The sequence below is a fragment of the Balaenoptera borealis genome (genome assembly GCF_965194805.1).
Source record: "Balaenoptera borealis genome assembly, chromosome: 5".
NCBI classification, from domain to species: domain Eukaryota; kingdom Metazoa; phylum Chordata; class Mammalia; order Artiodactyla; family Balaenopteridae; genus Balaenoptera; species Balaenoptera borealis.
Window position 1 is genome coordinate 1,421,395 of NC_138862.1, and position 17,281 is coordinate 1,438,675.

Genomic DNA, 17,281 nt, shown 5'->3' on the forward strand with positions numbered 1-17,281 from the left:
CTAGGACTTCCAATACTATATTAAATAGAAATGGCAAGAGTGGGCATAATTGTCTTGTTTCTGCATTTAGCAGGACGGTTTTTAGCTTTTCACCACTGAGTATTATGTTGGCTGTGGGCTTGTCATAAATGGCCTTTATTATGTTGAAGTATATTCCCTCTATACCTACTTTAATGAGAGTTTTTGTCATGATGGATGGTGAATTTTGTCAAATGCTTTTCCTGCATCTATTGAGATGATCATGTGATTTTTATCCTTCATTTTTTTGATGTGGTGTGTGGTGTATCGCACTGATTGACTTGTGACCTTTAAACCATCCTTGTGACCCTGGAATAAATCCAACTTGATCATGGTACATGATCCTTTTTATGTATTGTTGGATTTGGTTTGCTAATATTTTGTTGAGTATATTTGCATCTATATTCATCAAAGATATTGGCCCATAATTTTCTTTTCTTGTGGTATCTTGTCTGTTTTGGTATCAGGTAATGGTGGCCTCATAGAATGAATTTGGGAATGTTCCATCCTCTTCAATTTTTAGGAATAGTTTAAGAAGGATAGGTGTATGTTCTTTGTAAGTTTGGTAGAATTCCCCTGTGAAGCTGTCCAGTCTTAGACTTTTGTTTTCTGGGAGTTTTTTTTTTTTTTTAATTACAAATTCAATTTCACTTCTAGTGATTGCTCTGCTCAAATTATCTGTTTCTTCTTGACTCCGTCTTGCCAGGCTGTATGTTTCTAGAAATTTGTCCATTTCTCACTATTGTCCAATTTGTTGGCATACCATTTCTCACTAGATTGTCCAATTTTTTGGCATATAATTATTCATAGTACTCTCTTATGATTTTTTTTTGTATTTCTGTGGTATCGGTTGGTATTTCTCTTTCATTTCTTAATTTATTTGGATCCTCTTTTTTTTTTCTTGATAAGCCTAGCTAAAGGTTTATCAATTTTGTTTATCTGCACAAAAAAACAGCTCTTGGTTTCATTTATCTTTTCAATTGTTTTTTTTAAATCTTTTTATTTCTTCTCTGATCTTTATTATTTCCTCCCTTCTGCTGACTTTGGGCTTTGTTTGTTCTTCTTTTTGTAATTTTTTTAGATGGTAGCCTAGGTTGTTTACTTGAAATTTTTCTTGTTACCTGAGGAAAGCCTGTATTGCCATGAATTTCCCTCTCGAATCACTTTTGCTGCATTCCATAGGTTGTGGGAAGTTGTGTTTCCATCTTCATCTGTCTTGAAGTATTTTCTGATTTCCTCATTGACCCCCTGGTTTTTTAGTAGCATGTTGTTTAGTCTCCACGTGTTTCTTCTTTTCCTGTTTTTCTTTCAACAGTTATTTCAGAAACAACACTGTGGTCAGAAACAACACTTGGTATAATTTCTATCCTCTTAAATTAGTTAAGGCTTTTCTTGTGACCTAGTATGTAATCTATCCTGGAGAACATTCCATGTGCACTTGAGAAGAATGTGTATTCTGCTAGTTTTGGATGTAGTGTCCTCTAGATATCAATCAAGTCCAAGACCAAGTCTGGTCTATTGTGTCATTTAAGACCACTGTTGCCTTATTGATTTCTGTTTGATCTGTCCATTGATGTGAGGGGAGTGTTAAAGCCCCCTACTGTTATTGTATTATTGTCAATTTGTCCCTTTATGTCTGTTAGTATTTCCTCTATACATTTAGGTGCTCCTGTATTGGGTGTGTATATGTTAAGGAACAGTATATCCTTTTCTTGTATTGATTCCCTTTATCACTATATAATGCCCTTCTTTGTCTTTGTTATAGCTTTTGTTCTAGTCTATTTTGTCTGATATGAGTATTGCTATCTCCTCTTTCTTGTCGTTTGTTTGCATGGAATATCTTTTTCCATCTCCTCACTTTCAGTCTGTGTCTTTTACCCTGAAGTGAGTCTCTTATTGGCAGCATATTGAAGGGTCTTGTTTAGTATCCAGTCAGCCACCCTATGTCCTTTGATCAGAGCATTCAGTCCATTGACATTTAAACTATAAATATTGATAGGTATGTACTTATTGCCATTTTATTACTTGTTTTCCAGTTGTTTTTGTAGTTCTTCTCTGTTCATTTCTTCTTTTCATTTCCCTTGTGTGGTTTGATTTTCTTTAGTAGTATGCTTGGGTTCCTTTCTTTTTGGTTTTTGTGTACCTACTGTAGGTTTTAGATTTATGATTACCTTGGGGTTCCTATATGTTGACCCATAATCGTATCTACTTGATTTAAACTGAGTCATTTAAGTTCAAATGCATTCTAAAAGAGCTACATTTTTTACTCTCCTCCCCCACATTTTGTATTTTTGATACATTTCACATCTTCATATTTATCCCTTTACTGTTTATTGTAGTCACAGCTGCTTTTACATTTGTTTTTTAATTACATACTGGATTATTTAAGTGATCTTCAATCCTTACTATATATTTGCCTTTCCTATTGGGATCTTCTCTTTCCTATATATTCTTACTTCTTTTCCATTTAGAGAAGACCCATCAACATTTCTTTTAGGGTAAGTTTAGTATTGTCGAATTCTTTTAGTTTTGGCTTGTCTAAGAAATCCTTTATCTCTTCTTCTATTCTAAATGATAACCTTGCTGGTTAGAGTATCCCAGGTTTCAGCACTTTGAATATATCATGCCACTCCCTTCTGGCCTGCAAAGGTTCTGCAGAGAAATCAGCTGACAGACCTATCAGGGTTCCCATGTAACTGACTCCTTGTTTTTCTCTTGCTGCCTTTAGAATACATTATCTTGAACTTTTGCCACTTTAATTATATATCTTGGTGTGGGTCTGATTGGGTTCATCTTGTTTGGGACCCTCTGCACCTCCTGTACCTGGATATCTGTTTCCTTCCTTAGGTTTGGGAAGTTTCAGCCATAATTTTGATACCCTTCTCTCTCCTCCTTCTAGAACCCCTAAAATGCGAGTGTTGGCATGTTTGATGTTATCCCAGAGATCTTGTATGTTCCTCGTTTTTTGGTTTTGTTTTGATTTGTCTTTCTGTCTACTGTTCTGATTGGGTGATTTCCATTATTCTATCTTCCAGATCACTTATGTGTTCTTCTGTGGCATTTAGTCTATTACTCGTGGCTTCTAGAGTGCTTTTTAATCTCAGATATTGAATTATCTATTTTTGATTGGGTCTTTGTTATACTTTCTAGTTCCTTATTAAGAAGATCTGTGTTTAGAGCAATCCTCTTCCCTAACTCAGTTAGGATTTTTGTTACCAATGTTTTGAATTCTTTGGTAAATTGCTTATTTCTGTTACATTATTTATTTTTCCTGGGGTTTTTTCTTTTTTCCAATGGAGAGTAGTTCCTCTGCCTGTTCATTTTATTTAACTTTCCCTGTCTCTATGCATTTACCTGAAGCAGTTACCTATGGTGGTCCTCAAGGGATGAGCCCATGTGGGGGCATCACTATGCAGACTGTTTGCCCAGTGTCTTTGCTGTGAGAGCTGGATTTGATGTGGACACCAGTCACATCTTTCCTCAGGGTATGCGGGCCACTGTCACCTTGGTAGGGGATGTGGCTGGAGATGGAGGGGCTAGAGCCTGTGCGGGGCGGGGTATGAGGTGGGACCTCCTCTCTGCTCAGTGGCCATCGCCACACTGTCAGGGGTGAGGTCAGCAACCAAGCTGCTGGAGCGGAAGCCCTGAGGGTTGGGCTCGAGTTGGCTCTGTGCCCTTGAAGTGTGTGTTTTTCTGTCTCCTGCCCTGAGTACTTTGCCCCAAGGGAGGGGAGTGCTGAAGCCAAAGGGGCTCGTGTGCTTACAGAGGTCTGACGCACTGCCCGCGTAGGCGTCGGCAGCTCTGCTCAGACGCAGCCCATGGTCACATCTTTTCCCCCGTCTAGTGCTGTGCTGTGGAGTGTGGTGGGCAGGGCCGGGGTGTTCACTCAGCTTGGGCTGCGGCCTGTGCCGAGGCGGTCATGGGAATTCAGGTGGCCACCTGAGTAAGCGCCTACAGTGGCTGACATCACCCCACCCAGACCACACCCCAGGCCTCTGGGTCACCTGTGCATCCTCAGATCAAGTCTCTTCCCAGGTCCTGGCTGCCCTAGGTCCAGTGCCGAGGTGTGGTGTGGAGTGGGCAGGGCCAGAGTGGTCGCTCAGCTCAGGCTGGGGAGCGCAGAACAGAAGCAGACGCTAAGGCAGACCTCTCCCCTCCCTGCCTGGGGTCAGCCAGCACCCGTGCTCCTCACCAGCGGGGAGTCCAGGCTTCTCCAGCCTTTCCATCTGTCCCAGCGGCTCTCCAAGGAACAAGAGGCTTGTCTCCTACACGCAGGACCCCAGGACTAGGACGCCCTGTCTGTGGCTCTCACGACTCACTCCCCAGGGCTGGTGTCGGCCCCGCGATCTCCCTTTTCCTCTGAGTCCCCTCCCGGGGGCACAGGTCCCGACCCGCTGCTCTTCTTCCCGTCCCACCCAATTGCGTGTGTCTCCTTCTTGCAGCCTTGGTTGTACAGCCATCCTCCTGCCAGTTTCCAGCTAGTGTTCAGTGAGGACTGCTCCAGGTGTGGAGGTTTCTTTGTGGAGCTCACGGGGAGGTGAGCTCACACCCTTGCTTCCCCATCTTGGCCTCTTCCTCTGTGTGCTCCTGTTTTGTGACATCGCTGGCAGTAAGACCAGCACTGTGGGGGGTCTCACCCCGTGACCCCGTGACCCCGGGCAGCCTGGCTGTGACCATGGCCCCTGGAGCTGGTGCACCGGGCCAGTCCAGCACCTTGGTCTTTCTTCTTGAGTTCTCCCAGTGCACCTGGACAGCAAACTGGGCCAGTCGAGAAGCTCAGACTCAGGGGTCCAGTGGGGAAGCCAGAACTGTCCTGAAACGTGCAGGTGCTGGATTTGAAACTAATCTGAAAAGGAGAAATGAGAGAGCTCAGGAGGCCAGGGAAGAGCATCACGTGAGCGTCCAAGGCAAAGGCTCACCACCAAGAAATTCTTTCTGAAAGTAAACGCACGCTGTTTATGCTGAAATTAAAATAAAATTCTCATTTTAACCTCGACAGCATCTTCAAAAACAGCCCACTGCTAAATCTTTAAATAAGTCTACCTAGATTTGCTCTGGTTTCCAGGAAACCTTGTTTAGTTACGTCAGCCTCTCTGCACGGCGTTCAGGTCCATTTTCCTTGCTCCCTTCTGACACTATGGTTCTCTCGCTGCAGTCACATATCGTTCTCTTTTCAACGTGGGAATGATCTGCGATAAACCGTGAAGCGAAAAAGGAACGACAAACACGACGCGAACTGTTAAACACGCAGATGCGCACCACGTGTGCACAGCCGGAGGACCAGAATGGGACCACCCACACGTGCTGGGTGCTCCCCTGTCCCGGGCACTTACTAACTGCGGGACCCGCTGTGAGAAAGTTTTGAAGGCTTTGCTGTGGGGCCCATTTCAAAGGAGTGTGGCCTCCCAAGACCTTAAGACACTGACACCCCCCCCCCCAGACTTCCGCTGTTCGAATCCTTTCGTCTGTGACGACACCCGCCGTGGTACCTGTGGGCCCCAGGCTTTGGGGTCAGAGATGATACCGGGGAGGAAGAAGGAAGAGCAGATTCTTTCCTTATTTATAATTTCACGTTTTTAACAAATATATGTGGTGCAGTGCCAACTGAAACACTATTTTTCCACATGTTTTCACAGATACAGATGCACTTCATATACCTATGATGTGATAAAACACATTTGACTTTCACAGGTGAGCTATCCTTTCAACACCTTGGAATATTCCTTTAGCGAAACGGTTCTGTCTGTTTAGGCTGCAGTGGTGGAGCGATAGTGCTTAGTAAGTACCACGCAACAGGGCACTAGCCAGCAATGATTTCTGAGCACCTCCTGTACGCCGCGTGTTTCACACACGATGTTTTCAGTGGCTATGAACGTAAGAGACAAGTGACGGCTGTAATGAAACAAAGCACTCTCTCCTCAAATGTAGAACACAGACTAAGCAGGGAAAATTATTTTCTGACTCGTGAGAAATTTACACGCCAACACACACCAAAGTACACTTATGTCGTATCTACCAGTGGAAGTTCAATGGGTGTGGGTGCTACAATTTCAGCCATCAAATTCTATCAGTCTGTTTTTTTTTTTTCTTAAAAGATAACGGTTAAAGTTAGAGAGCTGTAAAGTTTGATCCAAAACAACTTTTGTTTTTCTCCGTTCCTGTGTAATTCATGTGCTCTAAGAGATATGCTTTCAAATAAAGTTCCACGTTGCTCTGCTTAGTTAGAGATGGGCTAGTAGCAAGACCACAGACCACGGCAAAACACACGCACACCAAGAGGCATTCTAGTTCAGGGTTACAGTTTTAGTTCTAGCTTAAAAAAGTAGGTAAAGCGATATTTCCAAAAGGATAAAAATACCTTAACTGTGTCCTTTTAAATAAAGGTGACCTGAGCAGTTAGGACCCTTGAATTCAAAAGCTCTTGTTCACTTTACTGTTAGCCACTGACACTCTAAAAGAGAAACAACAAACAACTGGTAGCACAGGGCACGTTGGGCAGGGGCAAGCCCCCACTGAGAGATACCACCGCTCGTCACGGGCACTCACACCCCACCACCAACCTCTGCCAGCAGGCCCGGGAGTGCAGCGCTGGCCGCCTGCAGGGCTCATCGCGGTGCTGACGTACCCCGCGGGCCCGGCCCAGCTTCACCTCGGGCGGCCGCTGCCTGCGGGACCTTCACAGCATCTGTGAGCCTCTGCTACCGACACAGGACTTGAACACGCCAGTACGGGTGAAAGGAAAGCACGCGGGTGCCGAGCCTGGGCTCTAGTTTCCCCATAAATGGCAAGGTTTTCAATCAGCTAGAGAGAGTAATCTCGAGGGACTCACTCAAATGACCCATCGCCTTCCGCTCCGGCCCGGCCTCCCCCATAGCCTCAGGGCAGCCTCTCTCTGGTGCTTCCCTCCTAAGACTCAGAGGCTGCAAAATCGGTGCGTGGGACAGAGGAAGGCGGCCGCCCCGGAGATACTTGCCGCTGAGCAGAGGCTTGTTGAGGGTGTACAGGGCGGGCAGGTCCTCTATGTTGGAGATGCGCTGGTACATGGCCCTGGAGAGGTGGTCCCCGTGGTAGAGGCTGCCCAGGACGATGCTGGAGAAGTAGATCGGCTCCACGAAGACGCTGAGCAGGGAGCCCTGGATGCCCACCACGTTCCACCTGAAGGCAGAGGGACAGGCCCCTGAGTGCGGCGCCCCGGCCCGCGCCCTCCACAGCGGCGTGCCTACGCGGCCCGCTCACTCTGTGCAACTGTCAGCCAACCGCAAGAGGGCAGCGGTTAAAAATAACCCACTTCGCAGTTGGAAATTTTTTAAAATCTGCTTAAAAATTATCTTCTGCAGGCACGATCTTTGCCTTTATGTTTCCCATGATGACACATTTACTGAAGATTAGCTCTGAAAAGGTACCAACGAGCCACGTTTCTGGTGAGAAAAATCAAAAGGAAAAATAAATCTTTATTACTTCTAATAAATACAGAGGTAGCTGTAGAGGAGCCCCCGGAGGCCGGGAACTGATTTTTTCCTGCTCCCTGGCGGCGGGGCTGACCGCCCTGACCCTGCGTTTGGCTGGCGTGTGTGAGGCCCCCCGGTCACACCACCAACCCTCCAGGGCTTCGCTCTGACACCACCTCACAGACACGCCGCTGCCCGAGTCCCTACACACAGCAGGAGGGCCGCTCTCCCGGCCGTGGCAGTCCACGTCCAAGCACCCGCGCTGCCGGGCGCTGAGTCCGGGCAGCTGAGGGACGCAGCCCACGCGCCCCTGGAGCCAGCGGGCCGTCCTACGGGGACAAGCAGCAAGAAGGCAAACAGGCGAACCAAGAATTAAAAACTGAGGGAAATCAACGTGAGGGAAGGCAGAGTCCCCGAGGAAGAGGGTGGGTGCCGACTTCAGGGAGGGTCCCGGAGGGGACGCGGCCAGGCAGGGAGCAAGCCACGGGGAGGCCGGGTGGCCCTGGGGGAGGGGCAGCGGGGGCTCTTGCATCTCAGGCGGGGAGCCCAGCACAGGGCCCACCGGGTCCGCACCCCAGACCACAGGGGAGCTGCCCCCGCACGGCACGTGTCGGCAGTACGTGGGGACGGGGCTGAGGCCTGGGGGCCGCCAGACCCTGACAGGACTGGGGCGTGAAGGCAAGGCCCAGGCTCCGCCCTCAGAGCCCCGGCCGGCCCTGCCCGGGTCCACTCTCACCAGCTGCACCGCGGTGCCTGGTGGATCCGCGCCAGTAAGCGGGGCGGACGGCCCAAACTCCTGAGCTGCCCAGCCCGTGCTCCGCGGCTCAGGCCAAACCTGTCACCGGCCTGCGGCCAGCAAACCTGCGGGACCTCCTCTCGGAACAGATCAGGGGCCGCCGTCACGGCCGCAGCTGGACCCGGGTCAGGTCACCTCCCTGCCCACCTCACCGCCCCCTCCCACGGGGAGCCCAGCAAACACGGCCCCCACCCCCGGGGCCCCTGCCGGACAGTCGCGCGTGACCCTGTGGAAACCCAGGCCAGGCCACTCCTCAGCGCAAACCCTCCCACCCACCCCATCTTCTCCCCAGGAAGTGCCACCTTTCCGGTGCCCGCCAGCCTGTCTGGCCTGGTACCTCCCCCCACCACTCCCCATGCTAGGCTGTGCGGCCGCAGTGCCCCCACCTCGGTCTCTGCAGAGTCCCTCTCGTGGCGGCCCTCCCTCAGCCGCCACCGGAGCCCACCTGGCCCCCCCCCAACTTCCTGCAGCACTTACCGTGCGCCGCCACCCGCCCTCCTGTGCATGCACTCCACGTGGCGGGGGACTGGTCTGTTTAGTTCACTGGAAATACCCCAGCACTTAACCTACGCGCCTGGCATACACAGATCAATACGTGCTGAATGGACAAATCCTCAGATTCCTACATCCCAGCCCTCCCACCCTCTAAAGAGGAAATGAAAACACAGGTTTTCCTATCTAGCGAGGAAAAGCATGAAAGATTCGGTGCTTACAAAAACCACAGGGCACCCTTTCTTATGTAAATCAGAAGCTTCTTTGTGGGTTTAGGCCGTACTAAGCTGAATTCAGACCCCTGGGGCAAACTTGAAAACAGCGATCCTGCGGAAACCTATACTCTTCACAAGCCATTAGCTCTGAACACATGCTTCGCGGAGAACTCTGGGCGCGCGATTGCTCTGCGGAGGCCCTGGTGGGCAATGGTCTGGCTGGTGGGCAATGGCCTGGCGCACCGGCCACTCCGCTGCAGCTCTCGCCAGTGAGCCTCCCAGGGAACAGCGAGGACGTGCACGCGTAGGGTGTGCGCCCTGCAGACCGCCGCCCCAGGGCAGCCCCCTGTGAAGCCTGGAAACGGGCCCCACACCACGACCCCGCCTCACAGGGGCTGCAGTGCTGGCGCCCCTGCACACAGGCGTCTGCACACAGGCAATCCCTCCTGCTCTGTCACTTCTCGGAGGATGGGCTTCAGAGCATGGTCGTGCTGTCACGTCCCCCGATCCGGGGGGGCACAGCCAAAACCCCCCTTCGCCCTCCTGGCCCACTTCTGAGTCTGCGCCCACACAGTGAAGGTGGCGGACCCCCAGCGCTCTGAACAGTCGAGCTGCTGCCCTCGGGCAGGTGGTCTCTGCTCCCCCCACCTCCGGGCTCAGCAGTGCCGAGAACTCCCTCTCTCCCTCCCTCCCACGCCCGGCCCAGCCGACAGAACTCACCCAGAGGCGGGGAGCCCCCCAGCGGGCCCCTCCCACACCGCGCCCCCGGCAGCAGGGCTCACCTCCCCCACCCCAGCCCACCGTGGCCTCACTCCAAAGCCCGCCCACTGCCCTGTCCCCATCTGGAACCATCTGTGGGAGGTGGCCCTGCCCCTCTGCAAGACCCAGGTCAGCCCTCCCAGCACCTGCTGTGGGACTTCCGTAGGGACAGGACGGCCCAGGGGACTCTTCACTCCCCCATGGCAGGGACGGGAGGGGCTTGTGAGGAGCTGGCCGCCTCGTGGCGCCATCCAGCCATTTGTTGGTGTGATACTGAGCAACTAGCCACTTTCAACCACGTTGGAGTCATGCTGACCAGGTGACTCTGGAGGAAGGGGCTGGTGGCCAGGGGAACCAACCACAAGATTAGAGGGTGGTTCCGGGAGGGGAGAGAGGCTGGGGTTGAGTTAATCACCAAGGACCAAGGATTCAATCCGTCTGCATAGAGACCCCTGAGGACAGGGCTGGAAGCTCCCCAGGCTGAGGGGTGGGCCCCTCCTCCCACGCACCCCTTCCATCTGGCTGATCGGTGAGCCTTCCTAGCAACCTACTGAACCCATGGACGGTCGATCTGGGACCCTCGATTTGCAGCCAACTCAGGTGTGTGTGGGAACCTGCCACCCAATCCCAGCCCCGTGTCTGAGCGGGGGCAGCTTCACGGGCCTGCCGAGCGCTAACCCTGGGTGGTGGAGCCACAGGGTCGGGAAGGGGGCAGGCCAGGGCACTTGTCCCCATGCTGTCCCTTTCCTCCTGCCTTGCGTCTGCTTATTCTTCGAGATGATGACCATCGTACACAGTGAAAGGCACAGATCTTAAGGGTTCGGGTCCCCCAGTTTTGACTTTTATGTGCATGGGTGGAACCCCCATTTCAGTAAGATGGAACGTTCACAGCCCCCCAGCAAAGGCCCTTCCAGTCTATGCCTCTGACTTGCTGAGCTGTGGGAATTATCTTTATAAACCTTTTGCTGGTTACATGAGTCAGATCTCTTTTCCCAGCGTGTGGCTTTTCTTTCCAATATATCTATGGGGGTTTTGGTAAGTAAGTTTTAAAATTTCAATATGGTCAAATTGATTCATGTTTTTCTTTCTCATCTGGGCTTTCTGTGCCCTGTTGAAGAAGCCCGCTGAGGCGGAGGCCCGCCAGCAATGCCGGGCATCACGGTGCAGCCCCGGGTCTTTATCTGTCAGCAGGTGCCTCTGCGCACATGGCTCTGGCTCAGGATGGACACCAGCCAGGTCACCTCGTCCACGAGTCCCCCACGTGGCACAGACCGCAGCTGCAGCCCCGCGTCCCTTCCCTTCTGAGCAACAGGGCCTCCATCCCCCTCCAGACGGCAGCTAACCCAGGCTCCTCTGCAAGGAGACGCGGCCGCACGCCAGGTCCTCGGTGGTGAAACGCAGCTGCCCTGCCATCCTGAGCCGCTGGAGGCCTGCCCGTCTGGCCCTCCTGCTGCTGGGGATTTGGCCAGCTCTGGGCACCGGGGAGACCCTGAGGACAGGCGACACAGTGGCGGTGCAGGAGCACGGAACCTGGCCTCAGGGTGACCAGCCGACTGCAGCAGCTCCGGGTGACCTGTTCCCAAACTTGATTTCCATGAGAGATCAATAAACTTCTATCCAGTTACGTTTCCTCCTCAGTGTAGGCGAACCTGCTCACCACTGGGGCACCACGTACCCAGATGTCCCTCTCCAGGTCTGTGCTCTATGACACCTCCCTGCTGCCTTTACCACTCAGCTTGACGCGGTTACTTTTCCACTTGAGTGTCAAGTGCTATGAAAAACGACGAGATTTTGATTGAAGTTATAGATTTGGAAAAAACCGATCAAACTATTAGAAGTACGATTGGATTCGGTGTAAATGTGAGTGTGTTTATAATTGAGGATGGCTTGTCATTTTGTTTTCCTTCCTGGTCTGGTTTGGGGATACAGGTGGTAGGCAGCCCACAAAATGAGCTGGGGTTCTTTCCCTGCTTTCCTAATCTGTAGAAATGATTATATAAACAGGGATTGCTCCCCCCCGCCACCCTGCAAGTGCAGAGCCTCTCACAGAAAAGCCTCCTGGGAGACCTGCGTCCTCTTTCTCCACAGCCACCTCTTTGACTTGCTTCAATTTATCTACTTCTTGGGAGTGGGGGGTGACTGGTTTAATTAATGGCTAGAATTCCATTCAAATTTTCTACCTATGCTTGAGTCAATTTTACGAATGTACACTTTTCTAAAAAGTTTTTATTTCATCTCAGTTGTAAAAGATATTGGTAACGCAGTGTCCGTAATTCTCACTGTAACTACCTGAGCCCATTTCCGTTCCTGCTGAATCCCTGACCACCCGCTTTTCTTCCCCTAATCTGGCTTGGCTGGGCCTTGTATCTTGGTCACACTTGCCCAAGTTCTGTCGATTTCACTATCTTTTTCAAAGAAGCAGCACTGGGTTTCGTTGCTCCTCGCTGCTCATCTCTGTTGCATCTAATAATAATTTCTGGTCTTTATCGTTTTCTTTTTTCTACTTATTTGGATTTGTTCATTGTTCTCTTTCTGACTCAGTAGCTGTGGGGCTTTCTGTCACTTACTTACAACCATTTCCTAACTTCCACTGCGACCTCCTCTTCCGTGAGCTGCTGAGGGGTAGCTGACACACAGTGCCCTGCACGTGGTTAAAGCACAGGATCTGGGGAGTCCTGATGTTTATACATGCCTGAGACCACCCCAGAGTCTCCTCACACCTTGCTCTAGGCCTTCCTCCTGCCCCCTCCGGCTCTGGCCCCCTATCCCTGGGCAACCACTGATCTGCTTTCGGTCACTGTGAGGTAGTTTGCACTTTCTAGAAATTTACAGACAGGGAATCACACAGTAAGCACTCCTTTGGTTTCCCGTACTCTGCAGAGCTATTTTGTGATGTGCCCACGTTGCACTGACTGTACATCACGGTTTATTCTGTCCCTCGCCTGAGCAGTGCCGCGTGGCACAGACACACCCCCTGCTTACCCCTGTTTATAGACTGACAGCAGTTCGGGCTGCTTCCAGCTTTTGACTTGTACAGGGAAGCTGCTGGGAGCACTCCTGTGTGAGTCTCTGTGGACACTGCTTCCCTTTCTCTCGGGAAGCAGGAGTAGAGTGGCTGGGGCACACGGCTGCCAAGCTGTCCTCAGAAGTGGCTGCAGCATCGGCCCCAGCCTGGGGGGATGGTGCTCCAGCTCCTGGGGTCCCCACCGTGCCGGGCAGGGGTCTAGCCTTAGAGTCAAGCATGTGCCTTCACATCCCTCCTGCACTCCCCGTGATTAACGACGTGGAGCGTCTTCTCATGTGCTAATTTGACATCTTTTTTGGTGAAGTGCCCATTAAAATATTTTGCCCATTTTAAAAATTGTTTTTTCCCCTTGTTGGGTTTAGAGGGTCTTTATATATTGTGGATACAGGTCCTTTATCAGATATATGATTTGTAAATATTTTCTTCCAGTTGGTGACTTTATTTCTCATTCTTTTAACAGTGTCTTTCAAAGAAGTAACTTTTAATTTGATGAGGTCCAACTTATCACTTTTTCCTTTCATGGAGAGTGCTTCTGGTATTGTGTCTAGGAAATTGCCTATCCCAGTTGCCAGGATTTTCTCTTGTTTTCTTCTAGAACTTTTACACATTTAGGTCTATGACACATTTTCAGTGAATTTTTGTATATGGTGCAAAATATCAGGTTCATTTTTTTTTGTTTTTACATAGGGATGTCCAATTGTCCCAGCACCATTTGTTAAAAAGACTGTTCTTTCTCTACTGAATTGGCTTTGAACCTTGGTCAAAAATCATTTGTGACCGACAATAAACATGTAGAACTTGAAATTAAAAACACAATACCATTTACATTAACACCTCCCAAAATTAAATATTTAGGTACAAATCTAACAAAATATATTCAAGACCTATATGAGAAAAACTATAAAACTGACAAAAAAATCAAAGAACTAAGTAAATGGAGAGATAGTCCATGTTCATGGATAGGAAGACTCAATAGTGTCAAGATGTCAGTTCTTCCCAACCTGATCTATGGATTCAACACAAACCCAATCAAAATCCCAGCACAGTATTTTGTGGATGTTGACAAACTGATTCTAAAGTTTATATGAAGGAGCAAAAGACCCAGAACAGCCAATACAACACTGGAGAACAAAGTTGGAGAACTGAGACTATCTGACCTCAAGACTTACTATGAAGCTACAGTAATTGTGATATTGTGATTCATCAGAAAAGTATACTTGGTCATTCAGATGACCAAAAATATATTTTTCTTATATGTATTTGGTCTTCTTCTGGGGTTCCTGGCTCATAGTTCCCAAACCCTTGGAATTTCCTAAGTGATGAGAGCCATGAAGGTGTCTTATGTTAATGAGGTGAATTCTGTCACCCACCTAAGGATGGGGGCTGGTTGTCTGTGGAGCCAACTACGTGATTATAGAAGGTGGGAACTTTCAGTCTTGCCCCCCTGATCTCCTGGGAGGGGAGGGGGCTGGAGGTTGAGTTCAAATACCAATTGCCCATGATTTTAATCAACAGTGCCTTTGTAGTGAAACCTCCATAAAAACCCAAAAGGACAGGGCTCAAGAGCCTCTGCCCACGGAGACCCCACCTTTATCCCCTCAAGGTGGCCCCCGAAGCACCTGTTTAGAACCTTAGTCCTTCAGAGAATCTGTGGAACACATGAGGTAGGAAATGGGTGCAGGTGTTTCTGGAAACGGCAGCAAGCACCCCAGGTACTCGGCAGGGTAGGGGGGTGCTTACCGCGCCATCTTGTCACTGCAGGACATGGTGAGCAGCCGCTCCCCTTGCAGCACCCCGTCCCACGTCTGGATGCTGGCATTCGAGCGGACTGGGATCGTCCCCTCACCAGACTCTATTTTCGTCCGCAGCTGTCCTCGGGCTTTACGATTCGGATGTCTGTCTGCTGGTTCTAAGACAGAAACATAAGATCCTCTTGGGAGGGTCCATCTCTCAAGGTGGTTAAGTTGAGCATATACTTAACTCACTGAAAAGCACATCTAACAACACCTTATCAATTCAAAATACACTTTACACTTATGTGTGCATATGTTTATTCTATATACACATAAGATATGTGTGTACAATGTAAGTACATAAAATTAGACAGGAGGATATACTACAAACCAAATTCATGAAGGTGGTCTCCTTAGTGGTTGGGAGAAAAGAGGGCTTCCATTTTAATCAAAATGATTTATTTCTATCATTAGAAACGAGCTGAAGCAGACAGGACAAAATGCTAACATTTGCTAATTCTAGGTGATGGATATTTGGGTATTTGCTATATTTCTTTGCTGTATATTTAAATTTTCAAAAATAAATCTATAACGATCCAGAAATAAATTCATAGGAAGCATTCACAAACATCCAGAGTAATTATCTCTGGGTTATATGAATATGGAGTGATTTAAATTTTCTTTTTTATGTTTTAAAAATATTTAGCAACTTTCTACAGTGGGTATATGTTGCTTTTATAGTCAAGAAAAATAATGTAATCAAATGTTCTATTTGGAATAAATAACGCTTAAGCTTGTGAGAAGGGATGTGGGTACAAACTCCTATGAAACAAAAGTGAGCACAAGGGAGGACGGAGGGCGCGTGGTGGCCACCAGCCTGCACCTGCTTTTCTAATTCGATTACACACTCATTAAACTACGGCTCCCCAGAAACACGGACGATGACGTACACTTCCCATTCAGACACAGGTATCACCCAAATTGAAAAACTGAAAACAATTTTGATCTAATATCCTCACTCTATTCTAATTTCTCATGAGAATCCACATTTTCATTCATTAAAATGTCAACTTACTGAGAAGAAAAACCTCATGTTTTTATATATTCCTACCAGGTCCACATCCAAGGTTGAAATTTTTAAAGAAGAAAGGATATTAATGTAGGTTTATCCTTTTCTCTGTTATAGCACAGTCGTGAATTTTCTTGAGACATTGTGGCCGTGGACGAGTCCGGTGCCATACCTTCCAGGACGGGCTCGTGTGGCGAGAAGATCCTGGCATCTCCACAGGGGGAGGTGCTGATGTACAGATGGAACCGGACGTTCTCCTTCAGCTTAAATCCTCCCCGCTCGGATTTCTCAAAGATGGATCTTTTTTGATCATCTTTGCTACTGAAAGGAAACGAGTTGCAAAGATAAACTTTAAAGCTGAATACAATCAAAATTTAGTCTGTCATAGCTTACGATGATTTTCAAAGGCCAGTGTTTTCAACGGGGTAAGATAAGCTTGGACTGGGGTATTTATTTTATATGTTAATGATAATTAGCACAGTTCCTGTCTGCTCACCAATGGGACAGGCCATCAATACGTAAGTAACCTCTCCTCCTCATTCATGACCTCAGAACAGAAAGGAAGCATGTCAGACGTGGCCTGTGGCGAGAGGCAGTCAGGTCCACGGTCAGCCGTTCCGGGCACAGTGGCTGGGGCAGCACTGCCCACCTCCCCGGCACTTACTTCTGCATAAAACGAAAGCTCGGGGTCTGAAACACAGACATGGCCCCTCTGACTACACGTGTGGCGTGTATGTACATGCGAGTGTGTGTGTTATAATTCAGCTTCACGGGGAAATGGGATCCAACCTCACTGTTACCCAGAAAGTTACTAGGTTGAGAATTTTTCAGTGCTTACAGAAGCAGTGGAAAGTTTTGCAATACATTCTGATGAGAGGACAATTAAAAACAAAAAACAAAAAACAGCTTCCTTTACTTATTTACTTGCTAAACTTACTTTAAGTAAAGCTCAAGTTGTGTGTAAAGAAACCTAAGCAAGGATCTTCGAGATATGATTTCTGCGTGGCAGTCGTTCAGCGCAAGGCCGCGATCACTCATGTACTCGCCGTTAATACACTTTGTTCCTGTGGAAACACTGATCACCTTGGCATCCTTCACATCTGTGCCTGAAAAACAGAAGAGAAATCGTTCCTTGCTATTCCTTGACACGCCCGGGCTGGACCCGCATTCCCAGGGACTGACCTGGGAGACGTCAGCTCATTTTCACACCCTGCCATGACCCTCACCTGGGCGCTGCTAACGGGCCCCCCGAGCCTTGCTTTGCACATTCTAGGAGGGTAGCCCTCCCTACTCTTGCGTGTCAAGATTCTACTTGGAAAGTTACTTCCCCTGGAACACACTAGCCTTTCTTGAACACTCCCCAGTGGACACGGGGGAGCACTGTGTAGAGGTAGACAGACTGGCCTGGTAATGAATCCTGGTAGTAACATCAAAGCACTGCAGAGGCTGGGAGGACTGCCTGACACTCACGCCGGGGGCCCAGGAGTCATGCAGGGGGCTGTCTAGCGGTCTGGCACCGTTTAACTGCTCGGGGAGTGAGTGCAGCCATCAGCACTGGGGAAACCTCGGGAGCCATCTCTCTGATATGCAGGTGTCGACAGACAGACCACGTATGACAGGGTGCAGGCCCTGCGCGCGGCCTGTCGGGGAAGGTACCTCACTTCCCTCCCATGTCCTCCAAGGCCCATCCTACCATTGTCTCCATTTGCAGATGAGGGGACTGAGG

General features: G+C 49.2%; 1 protein-coding gene across 10 annotated transcripts in view; it reads right to left on the reverse strand.

The window, feature by feature from the left end:
• Window positions 1–17,281, reverse strand: part of ADARB1 (adenosine deaminase RNA specific B1) — a 117,029-nt gene that overhangs the window by 14,584 nt on the left and 85,164 nt on the right. For 5 of the 10 annotated variants that reach the window (XM_082393748.1, XM_082393751.1, XM_082393750.1 and 2 more), the window contains 3 exons: window positions 16,493–16,661; window positions 15,728–15,876; window positions 14,494–14,662 (listed from right to left, as the gene is read on the reverse strand). In XM_082393748.1, the coding sequence (XP_082249874.1) occupies window positions 14,494–14,662; window positions 15,728–15,876; window positions 16,493–16,661 (487 nt within the window). Of the gene's footprint in view, window positions 1–6,376; window positions 6,470–6,991; window positions 7,174–14,493; window positions 14,663–15,727; window positions 15,877–16,492; window positions 16,662–17,281 lie in introns of all 10 variants that reach the window. The other 5 variants (XM_082393754.1, XM_082393756.1, XR_014245131.1 and 2 more) reach the window with 4 other exon arrangements.